Raw genomic sequence first — 23,436 nt, 5'->3', positions numbered from 1 at the left:
ATTTTAAAAGTCCTTGAGGAGATAACATTTGTGATAGTGGTAATCATGATTGATGGCAACGGTAGTTGACCGTATTGGTTGTTGTTGCTGCTGCACCAGCAGCAGCAGCAACAACAACAACCAATACGGTTGAGAATATATACACACATAGGCCAGTCCAATTACGGCACAGCGCCTAGCAGAACAGTCATGAAAGCATAGCCACTGCTCATCCACCATCATATTATATATTGTCTATTCACTATTTCGGCCAATGCATTATATCTTTACATGCTTTTAAGTTAACACTTTGGTTAAAGATTTACATACAAGTTATCGTACTCTCATCAATCAATAAAGATATTTGCCTTTAACTTCACACTAATACATTTGTATTTGAAATTATAAGAGGTAACTGTCCAGGCACATAATTCTCACATCGATTTTGACAGAATTATGACCATGTTTGAACTTAGGATATTTGGTGACAATTCTGCATTCAAAACGACTAAAGTTCTATACTTGGAACTTTATACATGTAGATGTCTTTATGGCCACAGTTGGAAGTCAATATCAAACGCCTGTGTGACATGAATTTTGAAGAAAAAATGTCATTTGTCATTTGGAACGTAGAAGATTGTTTAAGTTTTGCATACATTATCAATCTTGTAAGCTACTGACGTTATTCACTTCTTAAGCGTAATATTGGATCAAAATTAGAGGCCACTATCCAAGGCGTATGTTCTTTTATAAAGAACTGTTCACTTCTGTACATGTCAGAGCAGAGGTAAAGTGCGAATATGATTAATTTATGATCAATAAAAACGAAAGTGACCTGCATCGTCCGCCAATATAACTCAGGTCGCCTAAGTAATAGAAAGAGCACCGAAACACGAGGCTATCTGATTTGTACGAGGGGGCGTAGCCCCCGAGTATTAATCAGATTGCCGAGTGTTTTGGTGTTCTTTCTCTTTTGTATCATAGTCAAACATAAAAGCACGTTCCCTGTTGTCACAATATGAAACCCCGGCAAAAAAGAACCAATGAACGAACATCTGAATATGACATTTCTGTCGCTTTCCCTTTCTCTGCCGTCACAATATGTAAACCCCAGCAAAAATGAGCCAATCAATGGGCATGCTCTGGAGTGCGGGTAACTAATACCCGCACTCCAGTTAACGCACTGTGCATGTATATGTATACGATTTAACCCTGACACATTTTCAACAGAAAGGTCTCCAAACTATGATACAATTCACAGTTAAACGGCTTCACAGCTGATACCCTCTTAAATCCAGCAAATATATGGGCTTTTGAGATATGTTCACGTGATTAAATAGACCAATGGCTAAATGCCCGGTCAGATTTTTACCAGTGGTCATTCAGCAATAAAATTGCTGAACGGTGAACGGCAGGAACTCTTGGATACCGTTCCATAATGGTAGTTTAATAAAAGTTTATTACTAATTACATATATGTATATCACAAACAATATATTCTGTGGTTTCCGATCTAATGTAAATTCAACATGGTACATTTATTTAACACTTTTATCTCTACTCTACATCTGATATGATAACTGATAACCTATAAGTTTCAACCATCCGGAGGATAACCTGCTTGATAATTATTTTTATTTTACACTGCATATGAGTCACGTTCACACTTTGGAAATAACTAGTTGAAGTTTATCAAACACAACTTGTGGTATAATGCTCATTAGTAATGGCGACAAGGAATATGAGCAGTATTGATTCGGGTATGTATTGATTTTTATTTATTTCTTTATAATTATTCTATGAATAAAAGAATTCATAAAGATACATCTGAATAAATGATCATAATAAAAATCGAATAATGTCTTTATGCACAAGGAGAGAAAGACTTTTGTTAAATGATATTCAGAGTTGGTAGCGTTACTAAACATAGCCAGGGTATTTTGTATTCCATGACTTAATATTCTTATCTTATTTCATCTGACAAGAAAACGACATTAGCATTCTTTTAATTTATACTGACATAACTTTTCTTGACGCGAAACATGATAAATGGTACTAAAAATTGGACAAAAACTTTAAGTTTCAAATACCACGCCATCAAATGACTGGAGAAATTTACATAAGACAAGACTGAAGAAAATGAAATGAGCATGTGAGCCTTTTCCTATTTGATGTATAAAAGAAATAACTGTGCGTTTATATCATTACTTATTGTAACTGACACCATTTCTACAAATGAGAATACTATCGGACGATTAGATATAGCCCAGAAAAGAATAAAATGTTTCGCGAGATACAACTAAGAAGAAAACAAAAAATCTCTATTTAATGAGATAGCGATTTTTCCCCGATTTTTTTTCTCGAAGCCACGAGATAGGGATCTTTTGTTGTTGTTTTTTTATTATAATAAATATTTGTTTCTCGTTTGAATGAGATAGCATTTCCCCCCCTTTTTCTGAGTTATATGTCGTAGTCACGAGCTCGTCATTTTATTCTGAGGTATACCCCATGGCCACAGCATAGCATTTTTTTTTCTGAGTAATATCTCGTGGCCACTAGATAGGAAAGAAAAATTCGGAATGTCCCCTCTGTGCCTCCGTAGAAATAAGCGCGAAATTGGAAGCATGTTTCTTTAATACACAAATATAAACAAGGATAGACTTAAGATTTGAATTCTAGTTTTATATTGTATTTGCAACCAAACAAGATTTACTATTATGATATGGTAATTTGGACGCCAAAAAAAGAAATACTGTATTGTATGAAAATAGAAAAACATTATAACCTTTTTTGTTTCAAAGATGCACGTAATGTTTTGTTTAAAGAATAAGTGCCACAGCAATTTCTTGAAATAAAAAAGAAAACGGGTCAAAATATCATTTTAATTAGAATCAAAAACAGGAACAGGGATATATTTGGTACTCTTAACTATCTTATTTTATAGATATACGTATCTTACTTGTTGGAAGGACGGGTCATGGAAAAAGTTCCACAGTAAATTCGATCCTTGGATCAGAAAAGTTCAAAATATCATCCGGAGCCAAATCAGAAACCAGTACTTCCCAGTGGTCAAGGGTATATTTAACCTTTTTCTTCAATTTTTAGAACTTTTAATAATTTGAAGATACTAAAGATTTGTTTACATTTCTTCTTTTGTTTGTGTTTTTGGGGGAGGGATATTCAAATGAATATTCTGAACAAAATTAGAAACAATACCATTCATTCAAAGAAATAATTTGACTGTGAATGCTTGATAGCATCTATAAACTATAAAAAGTGATTCACCAATAGGTTGGAAACTATATACTTCAACTAGATTTATTGATAATTAAAAAGTCAGCCACCAAGTGTTTTAAAGTGATAAGAAATATAGAGCATTTTAGAGCATAATTGCCCTACACAGGGAAAGTATAATTTTCGTGTGTCACCTCGGGGCAAATATACAGACGGTAATAAAAACAAAGGACGTCAAAATTACCTTTTTGTACTTCGTATGATTGTTGTCGATCCTCTAAAGCGAAACTGCGTGGTGTTTGTCCTGTTGCCATGTTTTATTGAACACTTGCCAATAACCTTAGAATACAGAATGTAGGGTAGTATACAAAAATACATCATTGATGGAAGTAAAATAAAAATATTAAAATAGAGATCCTATATTATTCTTTTTTATAAGCCAATGCCTTATCAAGGCAATTTGGCTCAACAGTATGTGTTAAACATAAGCAATTGTAACTTTTGTTTTGGTGTGCTTAACGTACTTTTCACATCATGAAAATAAATGATAAATGAGTATCCACCCTAAAAAGTAAACGTTGAGGAATAATCCTACTTAAGTGATTATCTATGTAAGAATGTGACAATATGTACTAGTAGGTTTAGACGAGGGCAATTTATCAACCAAGAAGCCATTTTCCATGAACAGCGTAGGCGTGAAATCTAAAGCGATAAATCTTTATTTCAGGTATTTAAACGATTTGAGAAAACTATCGAAGTGGTTGATACACCTGGTTTATTCGACACTCACAAAACTGAGCGCGAAATACATAAAGAACTCATTCGATCACTTCTTCTCACAACGCCTGGTTTTCATGCAATAGCGTTTGTGCTCGAACAAGGTCGGTTTACAGAAGAGCTTGTAAAAACAAAGAATTTATTTTTCGATTGGTTTGGCAGAGGTGTGGAGAAATATTCATGTATAATTCTAACCAAAACGGAAGACGAAAAATCTTTAGAAAAATATATTTCGGCTGATACAACAGAAGGTTTGGACGACTTGATTGACAAATGCGGTGGCAAGCTAAGAATAGCACCAATCGAAAATACATCACCTGACATAGAACGAAAAGAGGCGCAAGTTAAACGAATCCTAGACATGGTGGAAGAGATAAAGAGTACTAACAGCAACACCCATTTTACAAATGTTGTATTCCAGTTAGCCACTGTTTATGCTACCAACTGGTGCTCAGAAGAAATCTCTAAGCATTCAATTAACATTTTAATGAAAACTGGTGTAGAAATTACTAAAACACAACGTAAAATTTTTGAAGCCATAGAAGATAATGATGTGACCAATAGTATTCCAAGTGGTTCGGATTCTGCTAAAGAAAAAGAGAAGATCAACCGAAGAAAAGATAGAAAAATTGATATAAATTCAGTACGCGTCGAGTATCCATCTGGTAACAGCGGGGATAAACCTGACGATGATGATAGCACATACGTTTCAGAAGATCAAACAGGTATAGATTTTGGAGCTGCAGAGAGGGTCAGTCTACACAAGTTCAAAAGAGACTATTCGAGTGGACGAAGAGATGAATCTGGGTTTTTCAATTTTTGTAGAAAAGCATGGAATTCTATCAGGAGGCAACTCTGTTGTATGATATTATAAGCTTTTGTGTTTGGATTCTGGAACTTCTTCACGAAAATAATGAGATTTACATGCTCCATCTAATTGCTATATGATAATGTATATATTATTGCAAAATCACCCCAGTGAGATAATAAAAAAGTTTTGACATTATCAACAGTCGGCAATGGCTATGTGGTTAAGTTCGTTGACTTCAAATCACTTGCCCGTCGCCGCCGGAGGCCCAAATTTCGCCAAAGAAAGATTACCCCAGTTAAAATAATTAAAAAGAAAACTCAGTTCAACTGATTACATAATTGAGTTTCAAATTACGTTAAATAAAATGAGGTGTTTTTTTTAAACTTAATTTTTCAAGGTTAAGTGTGTTTATATTTCACGCTAAAAACACGTAGATGCTTCTTCGTGTAAAAATTTGGTAGATTTGGCAGTAATTTTGTCATTTTTGTTGCAATTGATTTGCTTATTTCAATTATTTATTTCGTTCCTTTTTTATTGAAGAGGGTTTAAAATGGTTCATCTTTCTCCCCTTCCCATTTATTAATGGTTTCACATTGTTCATGTTGTTCAGTTTGAGTATGTATATTAAAACTTAATACGTTAGGGGCGGAAAATTCGTTGGGTTTGGCGACTGTAAAGTCAGGAATACAATTCAAATTATTCATGTGTGTGAGTAGATAGTCTGCAATGCTTGACCCGTTAATTGAACAACAAGTGCTTTCATCAGTATTGGCGCACCTATGGAACCGCCTATTACATATGATAAACGATGTTGTTTGACAAAATTCTAAAAATCGTCTACCTTGACTGTCAAACATTTTATCTGTTGATGTACACGTATATCATGTGCATAGTTCAAAATTCTTAGAAAATTGCGTGTATATTGATCAATTATTAGAATATACATGTATATGTATATTTATAAATGATTAGAATAGTTTGTGTATACATGTTTTTATTAATTATTAACAAAATAAAAAAAAGATCACGCTATAGCTTTTTTGACCAAGATAATCATATAAAGGCACGAAAAGATGATAGTTTAAAAATACCCCCTTGCGATCACCTACCTGATATTGAGATAATTGTTGTAAAAATGTGTGAATATATCTATTGTATCATAGTTTGGAGACCTTTCTGTTGAAAATGTGTCAGGGTTAAATCGTATACATATACATGCACAGTGCGTTAACTGGAGTGCGGGTATTAGTTACCCGCACTCCAGAGCATGCCCATTGATTGGCTCATTTTTGCTGGGGTTTACATACTGTGACGACTGAGAAAGGGAAAGCGACAGAAATGTCATATTCAGATGTTCGTTCATTGGTTCATTTTTGCCGGGGTTTCATATTGTGACAACAGGGAACGTGCTTTTATGTTGACTATGATACAAAAGAGAAAGAACACCAAAACACTCGGCAATCTGATTAATACTCGGGGGCTACGCCCCCTCGTACAAATCAGATATCCTCGTGTTTCGGTGCTCTTTCTATTACTTAGCAAATAAAGACGTCGAGCTAATTGTTGTTGAAATAGTTAATATAAAACCAATGGAAATTTTATCACATATGATATCGAGGTTAATTATCATTTGAAAAAAAATCTCAGGAAACATAATAATTATAATGCATTTTTAGTTTTCAGTTTACCTGATTTTATCCTTTATCCGATTTGACAGTGATACCAAACAGAATATTTTTACGCTACATAAATATATTCAAATAAATTTTGATTTTTAGTGAAATAACACACACTTTATCCAGTTTCTCATAACACATATAAATGCACATCACACTATTTTTCACTTCACAAAATAACATTGATGAGATTGGCGTACATGCATTCAAAAGTATTGTAAATAACGAGTAATCAACTATGTCATGGTACTAAATCGTCACGGTTGAAGGATATTGTAAACTAGCTGGAAAAAAACAACCGGTCAAGTGTCAATCTGTTTGAAACTTAAGTACCGCCTTGCCATACACTTATACTACAAAGTCTGTAATATTATGTTATACAGGTGTAATATAATCTTATCTTTAACACTTTGCTGCTTCAATTTAAATCACTGCTGAAAAAGTCGTCTAATGATACCTTAAATATAGGATATTTATATGCGCCGTTTGATCATTAAATTATTAGTCCCGCACATTTTCTTACGTCTGTTATAAATATAAATTCACGTTCAAAAGTACTGACCGCTTTCAGTTACCCCAAAAATACTGTTTACTTGAAATCACGTTTATCAAAGCCTTTGATAAAGTATGATAAATTGCAGTGTTTCGTTAATTATTGCGTTTTGCCCTACCCAGAATACACATGCGTGGAATGCAACATCGGTTACTATGGAAAATTTGTGTTGTAAAAAGGTCTATCGAGCGCGTAGGGTATGAACGGAATAATATTTAATAAACGTACTGCAATATGGACGATGACTATTTTTGGTTCGGTTAATTGATTTATTCTTTTTTCATATGTCATACACATTTCGTTTTGCTATATTCCTCTCCAGCTTTGATCATAAGAATATGAAAGCAATGTGATTATATCCAAGTTTTCTAATACAGTGAAATATGTTGTCAAACATATCTTGCTTATTTCATCAGAAAGTGTCTTGAAACAAGATTTGTAACTCTTTGGCAATTATCTCTGCTTTGCGGGTATGTGTTTTTTTTTCCATTTTTTCCGCTTTTACTTCCCTATTTTATTAGGGCTTTACTTCAAATATACGATTCTTATCATCACTAATCTCATCAGTAATAGATATAAAGTGTTTTCATTCGGGTACCCATATCATTAGAATAATCGCCCCATTGAATTTTGAATGCGTCTTAAGAATATAATAATTACAGCAACTTTCCAGAAATATCTCTCCTTTAAACTTGCAATGTTCCTAACAAAATGATACTGCACGATAACTTCTTTATTCATAAAAGGATCGAATTAAAACTTCAAATTTATTTACAATTCCTGTCATTTTTCAGGAGTTATCTCCTAAATTTTTTAGATCTTTTTACTGTATCTGTTTACCCTATATTGTTACTGAAGAGATTTTCTGTAGGCTTCAGTTGCCTGCCCAATATCATCATCAGCCATAACATGTATGTCTTGGCATATGCACTGATAAAATCCAGGTGACTAGAGACAATGTGAGAGCATATTATATTACACAATAGGCACCTATGTATCGAGGACAAGCTCTACATTGAATTTTCATAAGAAATTGAAAACGTTTTCTTTTTTTGTTGTTGATTATTTACTTTGTTATTAATTAAAAGATATTAATTTAGACTTAGTTAGCTGATCATAGTATGACAAGGTTATCTGTAAGTTTCAAGTGTAATCTTACCTTACAAATATTAGAACTTGCTTAGAAAAATTTATTATTATTCATCTTTTTCCCAAAAGGATTTACACCAGATTATTGTCATTTTCATTACAACTTCCCTTAAGGTGACATTGTGCTCATTTTGTTATGTCAAGTAAGGCTGGTTAACATATTTATTTCACAAGATAGACTTATATGACGGGGATTGACCAATGATTGATAACTGACAAATGATCAGAATGAAACATAGAAACTACCTAAAATACATTCATAAAACGACGGTCCACGCTTTTCATAAAGTGAACGTTTCCAATAATTTGCGGAGGTTATTTATAGATATTCTCGTAGGTAATTTGAGTTATCAATAATGTATTTATACAAATAAAGATTTGAAAACAATAATGACAAAAAGTAATGTCACGATTCACACTTGGATGGACATGCCATTTTAATATTTTCTATCATGCATTTAGTGTAGAATAAAAATGTTGGATATTTTAGATTTCTGGCGGTTAGATAATATACACATTGTGACGCCATTAGACACTGTGCCGCCAACAGATCAATCATATATTTCAACTTTAGATTAGAAAAATTATAAACATTGTATCGCAAATTGAATCATTATACGTTTTTGTATCGTCATTAGAGGAGTTATACACAATCGCCATTCGATAAATAATGTATATTGTGTCGTCCTTAAACATATTTGAAATATTGTATCACCATAACATCAGTTATAAATTCATAATTTCATATGTATTATTTTATGTTACCATCATGCTATTTGGAATCCAAAAAAGGATTATCTCACTACCCGCAATCAGCAACAAAGCACGGATGAAGCCGTTTGACACATCAATCTTGTATCATCTATCTAGATTTAATTTGAAAGTAATTTACATATGAATTAAGATATAATTAATAATCTGTATTTCCATCTTTCAGTCAATGTCACCGTATACCGTGTTTAATTGGCTGCTGAATTAGTGTAGTGAGATAATCCTTTTTTTTTGGATTCCGAACTGTTAAAATCACATAATGCCCATCAATGTGTAGATGTTAAGTCGAACTACTTTACATTTTGTCATTATTGTGTTCAATTTAAAAGTTTTACTTAACAAAAAATATCAATAATCCACATGACCCATGTATATTTCTATAACTATCGTTCGGAATGTGATGGTATCATCAAATTGTTAAAAGGAGTGGAACAGTCTTTATAAAATTTAGGTATTTTTTTTATTTTAAACCTGAACATCTCTGCATATCTTTTTGTCAATCAACATTATTATCGTCAATCTCTTGAAATATTTTACTCATTCAACTTGACTTATCAGCTAAAAATGAGTATAATGTCACTTTGATCTTAGAAATATCAATGAAAAATAAGGTGATCATAATAATTATTATAATTATAATAAGAGATAATTATGTAACCATGTAATCAATTAACACACAGTTTTTTTCTATTGGAATACGAAAATAAAATGGAAAGCAGTCATAAAAAGCAATAAATTGAAAATTTCAGAACCAATGATATTGAGAATGTCAATCTAAAATAATTGAAAATGTAACATCTTATAAAGGTTCCAACTTTTATGTATAAATCAACAAACGAAAACTATATTTGAATTCAAACCACATAGAAAACTAATAAAATCTACTATATTCGTTACATGGTTAGTATTCAGATATACGGTAGAATGTAGCCCTTTTAGATTTCTTTAACCGTCAGCCATAGCTTCGGTCTGTACCTTTTACAATCTGGTTACACCCCTTATCTATATAACTATAATAACAAAAAATTGATATATGTAGATATTTATAAATTATATCTTATTTTAATATCAGTATTTATAAGTCATTATCAAATTAATGTTGTCAGCTAGATTTTAACCCGTTCTGTATATCTTAGTTATACATTTGATGTACATATTGTAAATAAATATAACATGAATAAAAACGTGTTATCTGTAGATTAACCTTATTATCATGGCCATAATGATACATTTGTATTTGTTTATCTATTTGAACAAAAGTGTCAAACGTACAGTGCAATATTTATCATATTTGGCTGTAGTTTAGACAGAAGCTCTCTTTGAGATATTTTCCAGCTTACTCTCTCAACAATGTACACGATAAACAAAGGAATATTAATTATATTGGCATGTTTCATCGAATTTACCATGTGTCAGCAATTTAAACAGCAAAATTTTGGTTACTTCAACAGAATGAATAATGCTATCAAACTCACCGAAAACGCCCATAAACGTTCTCCAAACGGTGTCACAGATTTTCGCCGACTTTTCGGGATTACCACAACAGATGACGTAGTTAATCGCGCGGAAGAGTTATTATCTTCTGGAATACTTGATAATCCGTTGTTTGAAGTTAGTAGTTTGTGTTTAAATCACACGAAACTATTGATAAAAGCACTAACGCAGAGGGAAACATGGGCTGTAAAAAGTAAGGGATTTTATATTCAATATCAAATACCGTTCTTTCAAAAGAGCTGTAATCTATAGTTTCAATCAAATGTATAATTTCATTTATGTCATATCTAGTTTACCAAAGTCTGCTTATTGGACAAAAATGTACTTTCGCAACGTGAGGAAACATATCACATAATTTATGTTCGATAGCGTTCGACAAATTGTAAATACTCATAATAAAAAACATATTTTTCGACTACTTTTACATCAAATTTAGCAAAATTGAAATGAAATCAAACAATGGCTTGAGGTTGCCATGCTTAAAATACACTTAATGTCAAAATTCAATAATTTGTATATGAATTCATTTGCTACAATTGCTAAAGCATTTTCTTTGACGCAGTGATTGATTCAACGGGGAAGCCAGGCAGTGATATACTTGAAGGAAATTTCCGTTTTGTTGGTAACTGGGAAGAATGTAGAGGAGTTCATGCTGTAGAGAATGATACCAATATGATAACAAATCCGTACACCGGGAAATATTGTACCGGATACATTCCGATAGACGCTGTAAGTTATATCATATGTAATGCATTTTTGTTGACAGAAATCAACGGACACCGTGCGTAGGCACGTTTGAAAATATCTCCTATATAACAACAATAGAAACGTTTTAGTTCTGAGAAGGCACACATGGCGATTAAATATTATGTCAAAGACTAGGGTTTATAGTAACATTAGTCACTTTAATATTTTCTGGATGAACAGATATTCTTTAGTTACATAAATTAATAATTTTAATTTCATATGAGCTTTAAAACTGTCAATTGTTTACTTATTACTAAAGAAGTTGGCAACCAATTATTTGTATGTTTGATATATTAATTAATAAGAACATTTGTAAACAAATGAACTAGATGGTATACAATCATTTCTTCTTTTTTTCAGGCCCAACGTGTTTACGCTCAGATAGGAATATGTTTCCCAGATTCGTGTAATGATGCCGACGCATCAGCATTGTTGAATACATGTAATCGCTTTTGTTTATCTATTTATTATTTTTATAAATATTTGTTTATTATCATCTAATTAAAATAGTACAGATATTTCCAATCTACCCATGGTCATTCATCGTAACATTAAAAAAGATCACCATACCGCCCACGCGAATAGGGAGAGAGGAGGAAAAGAGAGAAAAAACATTTTAGAAATACACATTTTTATTTCTGTAAATTAGAAAATATCAATAATTGAAAAAAACATTTTCAATTTTTCTAGACAGCTCATTGTTATAATCTTCATCTCTCGCTACTTGCCGCTGATTACAAGTGCCCTGTTATCATTATGTATGGATTTAAGCTACCTGAGAGATAGAAATCGTATCTTATCTTAACGTCAAGTTAAATCATGATTTGAAAATTTTTCATTTCAAAATCTGTTATTTTATTTATTCATTTATTTATCTATTTATTTATTTACTGCAGTACTAAGTACGTTTTCTCTTATTGGTGGCTGTCAATGTAAAGAAAACTCACTCGAGTACACAGATAAAGCAGTCGTGGTTTTGTGAGTATATCTTTATCAAGATAACTTTAATATACTTGTGATTTATTTTGTAATTTAAAATACAAGTAGACTAGTTTGACAATTTTGATTATCAAACTATCAAATTAGTGTCGAAATCTAGAAATTTAATGTTATAGTCGTTTCGTAGTTGTTTGTTTATCTTCTTTTTAAATTTTATATTTTGTCTTTTCATATAGCTTCTTTTCTCATGCGCCCAAGGTAATTTCTGTAAATACCTATCGGAATTAACCTGAAACTTTCAACTTACAGAGAGAGTGGGACAGTTTATTTATATTTTTGCAAATTTATATTGTATCCAAACAATCTTTAAATATGTAGTCAATTCAACTTAACAGGACAATGCAAGAAAGGCTAAATGTAACTAAAATTTTGTTTTACAAACTTGTTCCTTTTTTCATTTTTCATCAAATGGCAATTTCACTATATTCACAACAACAGCATGAAAATTAAACAATTGGGAAAAAGGCATAAACGCCAAAAGTATCAAAACACATAATAATTTAAAAAAAATATTTCAAATATGACTTAGATTTCGGGTTCTGTTTGAGAAGAAAAAAATCGCAGGAAATAATATAAACCCTGTCTGTATCTTAAACAACAAAGATCATTTTATAAAGTAAAAAAAAAAATTTGCCTTTAAATTTATTTACCAGTGCAATTGTATCTTTTAAAGCATTTATTCGCCATTTAATACAAAAAATAATACAAAAAACTGCTTTATCAAGTTATCCTGGTTCCGAAAAGCAAACTTTCGTGGCAGATGCTTATCCAGAAAGGAAAGCATTTGATTTCTTAACTATTAAAACCAATTGTTCACAATCTGTAGTTTGACAAATCATTATACAGTACAAATGATATTTGTCATTTGAACAATGAATGTATGAATTTAATTGCTATTTTCCAGTGTGGTTTGTGGTATTTTCGGGGCAATCATCTTTCTAGCGACAGCCTATGATGTTGTTGTACAACACTATCTGTCCAAAAAGCCGACTGGTTATAAACCGATTTTGGTAAGTGGTTGAGTTTGTTTTAACATTGAAACGATAATAACTTATTTACAAGGTTTTTTTTACGTGGTTTAGATTTTTTATGAATTACTCAAAAAATGTTTTTGCTTTTTTATTCACACTGGGTTTTTCTTTACAACAGCAGTGGCCAAGTTTTGTATGAAAGCTGCAACTGTTGCCCATACTTAGTTTCAGTTTGTAGCCGATGCAAGAAGCATTAAAGTTATTTTGCAATACTTAAATTTGTCATTTCCTTTCACGGACAAACTCGTTCATTTAATATGACGTCTTTACAGCACCGGAATCTCATTTTCCAAATAATTTTATATAGAATTTCAAATGTCATTTAATTCAAGTTAAACACATTTTGACGTTATAAACATAAAAGTCATCATGGAATAACAAAGCAATTATGTTTTACTAAGAATGTAGATCCTTAAACTAAGATTGAACTTCAGACTCTTCAACAAATACCGAGTTGTCATTTGATGTGCATTGTCATTATATGTTATGATGTTCGCTGCCAGTTTCTCTACTTGTAATAGGGTTTGTAAGCGAACAGCATGGATCCTGATCAGACGTGTCTTGTCATTGTTTATGATACATTGTAGGAGAATGGTCAGCATTATGGATCAGTCAGTCAAAAGGTCAATGACAGTATTTTAACAACCAGTGCAGATATCAAAGAAACACGTTTTGATCAGCGGACAAAAACTCAAAATCAGGAACCGGTGTACACATATTACACACCAAGTAAACAGCTAACATATATGATGAATACATTTAAATTTTCATAGTAATTTATTTAACAGTTGTTTAGAAAAAAACCTTTATGAATTGGCGAAGAGCTTTCTTTCAAATATTTCTGAACCGATAAGACTAGAAGGTCTTGTGTTTGGAAAAAACACAGAAAAAATATTGAAATGTTTAATAAAAATAAAGTGAAGTAAATAATCTCTTAGACTAGCAAGATCACTAATGTTTTTCTTAGGAAAAAGAAACAGTAAGGGGTGATATTGTTCTGTTAGATACTAAGTTAATAAAATTTATGCGACACATAGGGAATAGCCGGGCAGCATAGAAAATGAGTTAATTATTCCAATATAATGTGTCCTATGATTTAAATAATAAATCATTTTCAGGTATTCTTGGCAAACTTCTTCTGTCATTTTCTGTGTACACAAATGCAGCCAAAATTTTAAATACCAATCAACCAGCGGCCACCTTGACCAGCGTGAATGGTATCCGCTTTATAAGTATGACCTGGGTCATTCTTGGACACACCTACTACTTTGGTCTTGGACAAGTCGGTAATTACCATCATTTCCTTATAGTATAGACTTCTTGATAAGCGTTGCATTATATAAGCAAACACAATCTAATATGAATGCCAAATGCTTGTGGATGAATCATTCAAAACGTTTCTTTAATATTTTGACTGATTAAATAACAACAATTTTGAAAGAGCACATTTTTTATTTCTTTTGTCTATTTTATTGAAAAAATAAAACCCACTAATAAATGTCATCGTCCTGTTCAAAGACAATAGTAATAAATGCAAGCTAACATCCACGCCCCTAGCACCGGAATATGTACTATTCAAAATATGAATATAGTAAAATTTGTATCTGTTCTACAGCGGATATCATGGAACATTTAATGTGACATTTTTGTAAAAGATATCCAAACTAACAAAACATTTTTATAATTTTAGAGAATACAGCCACGTTGCTGCCAAACCTCTTTTCGAGATTTACGTTTCAAGCAATTTCTAACGCAACTGTCGCCGTCGATACTTTTTTCGTTCTGAGGTAAGAATGAAAAAGATTTTCTAACGTAAACTGTATACATTGTCAAAACAGATACTGTATGAGCTTGACATATAAAATTAACTAAATGATTATTCGAAAAGTCACACAAATTCCCTCACTAACGTTTAAAGAATAGGTTTGAATAGAAAAGCTTATAAAAAAGGTAGTGAGTATCATTGAGATATGGATGCAAAATTAAAATGTTAGACAGTTTGCATTTCCACGTGATTGGTGCTATAACGCTTTCTAAACCGCTTATCATCCAAGTGTTAGATATTCTGTTTGCATAACCCAGAAAAAGGATATGTATGAACCAAACCTGGTAGTTCAATTTATTCTTGTAAATTACCTTCTTATATCTTATACAAAGGTTGTTGTTTTTTTTTGTTTGTTTTCTTTTTGTTGTTTTTGCTTTTGCTCTGTTCTTTTTTTTAATTTTAAAGTTTTATTTAATCCAATAATTTCGAGACTGTTAATTGATATTACAGCGGATTATTAGTGTCCTACCTATCGCTACGGGAGATGGAAAGGCGTGGAAGTGCTCTCAAATTTAATTGGATTATGTTCTACTTTCATAGATTCTGGAGGTATTTATAATACGACAAATCTTTGATTATTTCTCAACATTTACACAAATTTCTTAACGTATTTGATGCTTAAAACTGCAGGATATTATTTAAAAAAGTATCTATGAGTTTTATTATCGCAAGCTGTTAACATCCGCAAGAACTTGTAATAATTTATGGATATTATGTAAAAAATCAGTTCATAAATTGACATAATTTATCACAGGTATAGCCCTGAAAACTTTTACATGTGAACGAACCAATAATTTATTTCAATTTTGGAAAATGATAATAATTCATGTAATTACGTTGGTAAGATCATTCATTATTTTACCAGGTTAACCCCACCGTATATGTTGTTTTTAATGGTGTATGTCCCTACATTTAAATACTGGGGAGACGGTCCATTCTGGCCACAACAAGGTGTTGAGACGAAAGAATGTGAAAACACTTGGTGGACCAACATTCTTTATGTTAACAACTTTGTTAAAACAGAACAAATGGTAATATTTAATAAGTTTTGAAATCTTAATCATTCTCAGAAAGGGAAAGTTAAAGATGCAATTATTATATATTATTGGAAACCTACAGTCTTATGATAAAAATGTTATCTTTTAAATCACTTTATTCTCTGACTTCAATATATTTGTGTATAATTTATACAAATTTACAATTAAATTTCAATTTATTACATCTTTAGAAAGCAGCTGAAACAATGTGTATATGTAATAATGCATTTCGTAGAAAACAAATATTTTCAAAGTTAAACCTGCACCCATAAGTCACCTCAATATTTTAACTTATTACAGCATATAACTTTATTATATCATTCAAACATTAAATAACATACTTTCATATCTTTGACCAATTTACTTACACTGATTGTGATATTTATGATTGAACTTATGCATTCAATGTATTTCAGCAAGAGTACGATTCACGACTTTTCAATAGAACAGATTAACAAGCGTCATCTAAACAATTAAATTACTTCTTTTTTTCATAAATCATAACAATGACCGACTCTTTCTTTGCTTTGATTTTAGTGCATGGGCTGGAGTTGGTACCTTGCCAATGACATGCAGTTCTATATTCTTAGTCCAATGTTGCTGATACCTTTGTACTAGTATGTTATTAATGCAAAACTTTTACATTAAATGTCCAGATCAAAAGAATCATTCATTCCGATTGATGTTCTGTTATTAACTTTAAATATTGTTATAAAGTAATTGTCATTGTCAATGTTTGATAGAAAAATAATTAATACACTGAATTAAATCATCGTTTATATATCTATATATCTGCTGCAAAAATTATTGTCCTAATTAGGAAAAAAACTTCTAAAATGCTTATATGAAGAAAATATAAAAGTATAAATGCCTGAAAAAGCAAAAGGTGCATAATACCAAACCATTGCTAAATGGATTAAACCCTTACCTAAAATAGCAGAATATTGGAAAAAAACAGGTTTGCTGCTCAATATTTATGAACGTGTTTACTTTCTTTCTACTTTCATATTTATAGCATGTTGTAACATGTTCACTTGAGTTTTAATGCATTAAGCACTTTCAAATAAATCAATGGTTAAGTTGATTGGTTGTCATGGAAGTGTTTTCTTTTTTCCTCAGCTCGCCATTGTTCGGAACTTTGTCCTGTTTGGCGCTTGCCCTTGTCAACTTTATAAGTGCTGGTGTTATTTCTAAGGCAAACCACAATGAAGTTGGGTAAGCATGATTATTTTGTCTTTTTTATGTTTTTATTTGGAAGTAAATACGATGAATATTGTGTTCATCAATTGACCATGTTATCGCATGAAACGCCTGTCAATATGTCATATAAGCAAAGGCCAATTACATTAATTCAAACACCTTCTTATCCAAGGTAGTCGGGTCCGATTGATACAGATTGATACGAAAAACATAAGCGACGAAGACATACTGATTGATAATTTTTGATGCACATGTTGTTTAAGCCTTTTAGGCGATTATGATTTTCAAGTTGATGTTGAATGTTTCAAAGAATTATAAGTGAATTATGGACCTTCTTTGCTTAAAGTTTTGGATTGTAGTTTTTTGTAACAAATGTGTGACGTCTATAGGAAAAATTAATAGGAATGATTTATTATATCTCCTATTTTACAGCGGTAACCAAGATGGTAATTTTTCTGACATATACATCAAGCCATATACCCGTGTTGCACCATATGTTGTCGGATTCTACACTGGCTACTTATTGTACAAGACCAAAAATAATGTTAAAATTCCCAAGGTAAAATTACTTTTTGTATTTCACCATTTCTAATGCCTTACAGCAGGAAGATAAAAAATAAAAAGAAAGCGAGTAACAGTGATGTGTGTATATTCAAGAAAATAATAAATTACAGTCGCTGTAAAATGTGCTTTAAATATTAATATATACATCAAGCGACACACATTATTAAGTATTATTTCACTTCTGCCAATGATGTTGATATAAATGGTCTTCCTTGGCCGAGTAATTGCCAAGATCGCTGGCTCTTAATCACCGTTGTTGGTTCAAAAATTGACAATGAGTCTTAAATGTTAGGAAAATATCCAGTAGCTTACGGAAGGTCGGTGGCTCTTTCCAGGTTCCGCTCATGTCTGATACGCAGGGGCATCTAATGTCTTCCTCTACTTGTGAAGCTTGAATATAACCAATCGACCTTATTAGTGCCTGTTCGGCTTAAATCCCGGACAAAAATGTACATGGCTAACTAATGAGTATATATATTTCTGTAACTTATTGTAACAGAATTACATTATATTTTGTTTTAGGTCGTAAATATACTTGGATGGGCTGTGGCCACAACCTTTGCAATGCTTTCTCTATACGGGGTATATTCTTCTGACACCGGAACAAAACATCTCAACGAAGATGTTTCAGCGTTCTACTATGCCACATTCAGAACGGCATGGGGATTGGCCATAGCATGGGTTATATTTGCGTGCGCAACCGGATATGGAGGTAAAGCGAATGTGTCAGCCAAATTCCAATGATTAGTTTTTAAACTGTTCTGAAATAATTAAATGACTGTTTGTTAGCTTACTTTCGAAACACCTCCGTTGGTTTATTATTTCAAAAGAAGTAACAATTCGCTTTATGATTCAAATAACTATTTCATAACCTATCAAAAACCATACTTTTTCTGTGATACTGTGCCCCATTTGTGCCTTCATTCTATGTATTCACATAGTTTATCATATGTTTGTGCCCCTTATACAAATTTGTGCATATATTTTGACAAGGCGTCTTATATAACATGTGTTAGCGGTCAAGTATAAATAAATAGGTCCATAAAAATTAACTGTAAACTACTTTTATTTTTGGTATTTGACCAATAGACTATAATACATGTATAGCTTCTTACTGAGTTTTTTTAACAAGTTGAATATAATTATATTATAAAATTTTATTATTCTTAGATATATATCATAGACTTAGATACTATAATAAGATTTAACTCGATCAACAAATTCAGTACTCAACCTACTTTTATTCTAAATCCTCGATGTATGTTGCCAATATAAATAGATTGATTAAACACGACCGATATATCCATTTAAGGACCAGTTAATTCGTTACTCTCGTGGAAAGGCATTATACCACTCAGCCGTTTAACGTATTGCGCATACTTGGTTCATCCAATTGCAATGTACCTGTACTACCAAAGTCGTAGAAGTCTTATGCATTGGTACGATCTCGAAATAGTAAGTATAGCCTAGTGTTTTAGTCTTTATTAACAGTTAAGTCACATTTAATTGACCTTATAATTGTCAGCTTATTCTCTGTTAATGATTAAAAAATGATTTTTTTTTCTAAATTTTAACAAAGGCAAAAGAAAAGAATTTATTTTAATTTCGCAAGAATAATGCAAACAGAAATTTTAACAAAGTTGTTATGGAAAATGGTGTATACCATACAACTTTTTGGGGTATTTGACCTTGACAAATTGTGTTTTTTTACTATTTTATGCCATTTCTAAATACAGATACCTAAAGCAACCCATACTTTATCATATTTCGAAATAATGTATTCTGACGGCATAGCATTTACTATGTTAGCACCATTTACACTTATATTGTTTTGTTCATTTTAGCACCGTCAAAATGTAATAATTCTTTTCAGATATATCTGTTCTTTGGTAACTTGTGTGTATCGTATGCAGCCGCGTTTGTTGTTTCATTGGCATTTGAGTCACCAATGATGGGACTGGAAAAAGTGTTGTTAAAAAGGAGCAAAAATAGTTAAAAGGGAAAACGACAAATAAACAATTTAGTAAATTATTCTGATCGGTATAGTTTACTAAACCAAAGAGGAAAAGAGGAAACTTTCTCATGTTTAATCTCAATTTATCAAAAATGTAGATCTCTATGAAATGAGAAAAAGGGATTTTTTCTTATGTAAAATGTTGTGAAATCAATGTAGCAAACAAAACTATAGACAGTCAGTAACACAATCCATTACATTCAACACTTAGTAATTTGACGACCTAAAAACAACAAATCAGATAAACATCTCATATTATTTCTATTCTTTTACCATCTTTTATTCAGTTTCCATACAAAACTGTAAATAAATAGTATGTTACATTTTAAATTCATTGTCCATACTTCGAAATATGTAATTATCCAAAATGAACACGAATGACACCTTTATCCAACGAAAGAATGAAATTTGAAAATAAAACTAAGCACTGAGCTTAAAAGCGTTGTTATGATTAGTATAATTTTGGTATGATATTGTTATGTATTTGGTATGACTAAAACATGTCGCCTTACAATGCGTGTTCATACGTTTTAATATAAGCTAAAGCATGCATCGTTATATTTGTTATTTGTTAACATTCACTACCGGCTTTGACTTAATAAAACATATACAATTTTTAAAGAAATGCGGTGATGGGGGATTCTACACTACACGAAACACACAGACATGCACGAGAACTATTTATTTCAGAATATGATCTATAAATCGTGAATCGAATTTTGTAATGAATATAACTACATTATTCAAAATACACATTCATATTGAAATATTGAGTTCCTTTGTTTTAAAATTGTGTGATGCAACACTTCAATTCCCTCAATACAACAAGGTACCAGAAAAAGTTGTGAACCCTTCTTCTCCGTATATTTCAGCGTCGTTTGCATGATATGCTTGTACCCAGATTCTGTCTCCAGTGCGAACTTGTATTATCGCGACATTTCCTCCTTGCAAATCTTGCCAGTCATGAAATGCGTCGGTTACGGCAGCGTTTACCCTGTCACCATTGTGCATTAGTTCCAACCATATCTGTCCTATGTGATAGCCATGGCCAAAGAAGTAGGAGAACATATACACCTGCAAGTGATATCTTGAATATGAAAAATAGTTGCAATTTCAAACGACATGGTAGACAAAGTGCCAATATAAGACACGAGAAAATAACATTCAGCATTTCAAAGAAAAACATACTAAAACTGATTAAAAAAAATTCAAAGATATAGAGGTATATGACACAAATCACAAAATGAGCTAATCAAATTAATGAATTGATAAAAAAGTTTATGTATCTATATAGAAGCAAATATATAAAACCACCTAAAGAGAGCTGATTTTATGAATTTCAAAGCAGAAAATAAGCAAAGATAAATCTATAATATTTACTCCATCTGTTGGAGCAGTGAAAGTTCCAGTGTGCATGCTGTAACCATTTCCATCATTCAGCAAAATGTAATCATACTTTATTGTCTGGCCAAGACCGATGTGATTTTGATTTGCAGACATGCGTGCAGAAAAAGCAACATTTCCACCATTGAGGGATCTTTTATGTACTGCAAAATTAAAACAAACAAAACAAACCCGTCAACAATAGAAAATATTCATTTGAAAGAACGCAAGCAGGGTTTAACTATAAGCACCTAAATATCTTTCATTGAAATGATTTGTAACGCTACTATTTTATTAAACCATTACTTAATTAAAATAACATTAAAATAACAAAATAAAAAGATTTAATGTTTTCTTCTATTCCTTCTCTTAAAATGATATCACTGTGCAAATCAAAGTTCAGATTTATTTCATTGCGTATAAGTAATAACTTCATATATAAGTCAGTCCTGTAATAGTTTTATAATATTCTTTGCGAGACCACAATTGCACATTTCATTAAACTTTTTAAATGATTAAAGTCAGGTAGATTTTTAACCTGAAAGGTAAGTTTATTTCAAATCCAACAAAACCTCAATTTATCAAATTCGTTTAAAAATCTTAATGCTGTCTTTATTAAACACCCTTTATGTTCATTAGCTGTGCATATCAACGAATCTACCAATCATCAATGCTGCGTTAATTTAACACAAACAAAAAATAATGCTTCATGCATTGTACTTCCTTCAAAACTTTAAATTGACATAAATGCTTATATTTATTGTGAAGTTGAGCTGATTTAGCTGAATATTTGGCATATATTTGATGTACTAAAATATGTTTCAACTAAGTAAATTATAGATTAAAAATTGTATCATTAAATTGTTATAATACTGCACGTTTGTGACGTCACTTTTCATTGGATAACCATAACGTTTATATTATTAGTTATAAATATTTTTGACAGGTTATATGACCCTATATAAACCATGTAAACGGCTGTTTCGAAATATATTACAAATAACCGTTTAAATACGGTCATATAACATGTTAGGAATATTTATAACGAATAAAAAATACAGCAAACTTCCTTTTTTAGAAAAATGTGAGATTTCTTAGAAAACTGACAGCGCCGTGTATATTATTAGTTATAAAGATCGTTGGCAGGTTATATGGCCCTATATAAACGGTTGTTTGTAAATATTAACCGAGCCGCTAGGTGAGGTTTATATTGCAAACAGCCGTTTATATACGGCCATATAACCTGTCAGAAATATTTATAACGTATTTATAATACAGCAAGCATCATTTTTAAAGGAATTAAGCGAGATTTCTTCATAAATCGAGAGCAGCCGTGTATAAAAAAACTATATAAACGTCACGATTATCCAATGACAAATGACGTTACAAACGTGCAGTAATGTAAAGATTTTTATAATAATGCACGTTTGTAACGTCGCTTTTCATTGGATAATCGTGACGTTTATATAGTTTTATATAAACGGCTGCTGTCAATTTATGAAAAAATCTCTGTCATTTTCTCACTAAAAATGATGCTTGCTGTGATATGAATATTTCTGACAGGTTATATGGCCGTATATAAACGGTTGTTTGCAATATAACCTTCCATGGGGCTCAACAACCGTTTATATAAGGCAATATAGCCTGTAAAAATCTTTATAGCTTATAATATGTACGTGAAAAATCAACGATGCCCAAAGCTTCCAAGAGAAGTGCTAATTCTGTTCGACCAAAGTAAACAATATTTCAGTGTTATATACAATACTGATTTACCTCTGTGTCCTTGCAATGCTGCTTCCAACCTTTCAATTTTGTTTTCACAAATGTTTTGTTTTGTCTCCAGGTCATGAAATCGCTTGTTGATTACTTCAGAAAAATTGGCGTTCCAATGTTGCGCATAATTCTCGCAATAAACCGTGCTTATGATTACAGAGGCTGATAAAAAGAAATATAATCCGTTAACTGAAGTCTTCATTTTGTCCCCGAGAGCTGGAAGATTTGGTTAAAAGTGATGTAGCATTTACTTTTAAAAGCGGTTCACTTTCACTATCTCTCTTATGTAGAAACAAAATAATTTAGCAAACATATTTTCTAATTATGCAATTTGCATTCTTTTTGCACCAGATTAAACTTCAAAAAGGATATGACATTGACAAACATTTATTGTAAGCACTCTGTACTCTATATTTACAT

The 23,436-nt window shown here is 31.5% G+C and overlaps 3 protein-coding genes across 4 annotated transcripts; 2 read left to right on the top strand and 1 right to left on the bottom strand.

The window, feature by feature from the left end:
• Positions 1 to 3,595: 3,595 nt before the first annotated feature.
• LOC132757621 (GTPase IMAP family member 9-like) lies at positions 3,596 to 4,863 on the top strand. The gene is made up of 2 exons (XM_060748943.1): positions 3,596 to 3,601; positions 3,940 to 4,863. Exons 1-2 carry the CDS (start codon positions 3,596 to 3,598, stop codon positions 4,861 to 4,863), a joined length of 930 nt encoding a protein of 309 aa, XP_060604926.1.
• A 4,969-nt stretch (positions 4,864 to 9,832) lies between these two features.
• Positions 9,833 to 20,394, top strand: LOC132757633 (nose resistant to fluoxetine protein 6-like). Of its 2 annotated transcripts, XM_060748956.1 has the most exons (16): positions 9,833 to 10,636; positions 11,006 to 11,172; positions 11,551 to 11,632; positions 12,087 to 12,168; positions 13,094 to 13,199; positions 13,808 to 13,949; positions 14,339 to 14,506; positions 14,911 to 15,007; positions 15,496 to 15,594; positions 15,911 to 16,076; positions 16,620 to 16,699; positions 17,202 to 17,297; positions 17,715 to 17,841; positions 18,369 to 18,558; positions 19,159 to 19,301; positions 19,720 to 20,394. In XM_060748956.1, exons 1-16 carry the CDS (start codon positions 10,300 to 10,302, stop codon positions 19,840 to 19,842), a joined length of 2,205 nt encoding a protein of 734 aa, XP_060604939.1. In that variant the 5' UTR covers positions 9,833 to 10,299; the 3' UTR covers positions 19,843 to 20,394. The 2 variants fall into 2 exon arrangements, with proteins under 2 accessions (XP_060604939.1, XP_060604940.1); XM_060748957.1 differs by lacking the exon at positions 17,202 to 17,297.
• Positions 20,395 to 20,527: 133 nt separating this feature from the next.
• Positions 20,528 to 23,269, bottom strand: LOC132757634 (cerebellin-1-like). Its single transcript, XM_060748958.1, has 3 exons — positions 23,017 to 23,269; positions 21,241 to 21,407; positions 20,528 to 20,934 (listed from the first exon to the last, which is right to left on the bottom strand). The coding sequence occupies exons 1-3, from the start codon at positions 23,216 to 23,218 to the stop codon at positions 20,677 to 20,679; spliced, it is 627 nt and encodes a 208-aa protein (XP_060604941.1). The 5' UTR covers positions 23,219 to 23,269; the 3' UTR covers positions 20,528 to 20,676.
• Positions 23,270 to 23,436: the final 167 nt, after the last annotated feature.

Source organism: Ruditapes philippinarum, unplaced genomic scaffold (genome assembly GCF_026571515.1).
Source record: "Ruditapes philippinarum isolate M1 unplaced genomic scaffold, ASM2657151v2 ctg591_1_1_1_1, whole genome shotgun sequence".
Taxonomy (NCBI): Eukaryota; Metazoa; Mollusca; class Bivalvia; order Venerida; family Veneridae; genus Ruditapes; species Ruditapes philippinarum.
This window is presented reverse-complemented; position numbering and strand designations above follow the sequence as displayed.

Bases quoted from the DNA above. Each gene is read 5' to 3' on its own strand.
- LOC132757633 (XM_060748956.1), top strand. From the start codon at position 10,300: ATGTACACGATAAACAAAGGAATATTAATTATATTGGCATGTTTCATC. The intron at 15,008-15,495 runs GTAAGAATGAAA...TTGATATTACAG, and splicing joins GATACTTTTTTCGTTCTGAG to CGGATTATTAGTGTCCTACC. The intron at 17,842-18,368 runs GTAAAATTACTT...ATTTTGTTTTAG, and splicing joins ATAATGTTAAAATTCCCAAG to GTCGTAAATATACTTGGATG.
- LOC132757634 (XM_060748958.1), bottom strand. From the start codon at position 23,218: ATGAAGACTTCAGTTAACGGATTATATTTCTTTTTATCAGCCTCTGTA. The intron at 21,408-23,016 runs GTAAATCAGTAT...TTAATTTTGCAG, and splicing joins AGCATTGCAAGGACACAGAG to TACATAAAAGATCCCTCAAT. The intron at 20,935-21,240 runs GTAAATATTATA...TATCACTTGCAG, and splicing joins TCACTGCTCCAACAGATGGA to GTGTATATGTTCTCCTACTT.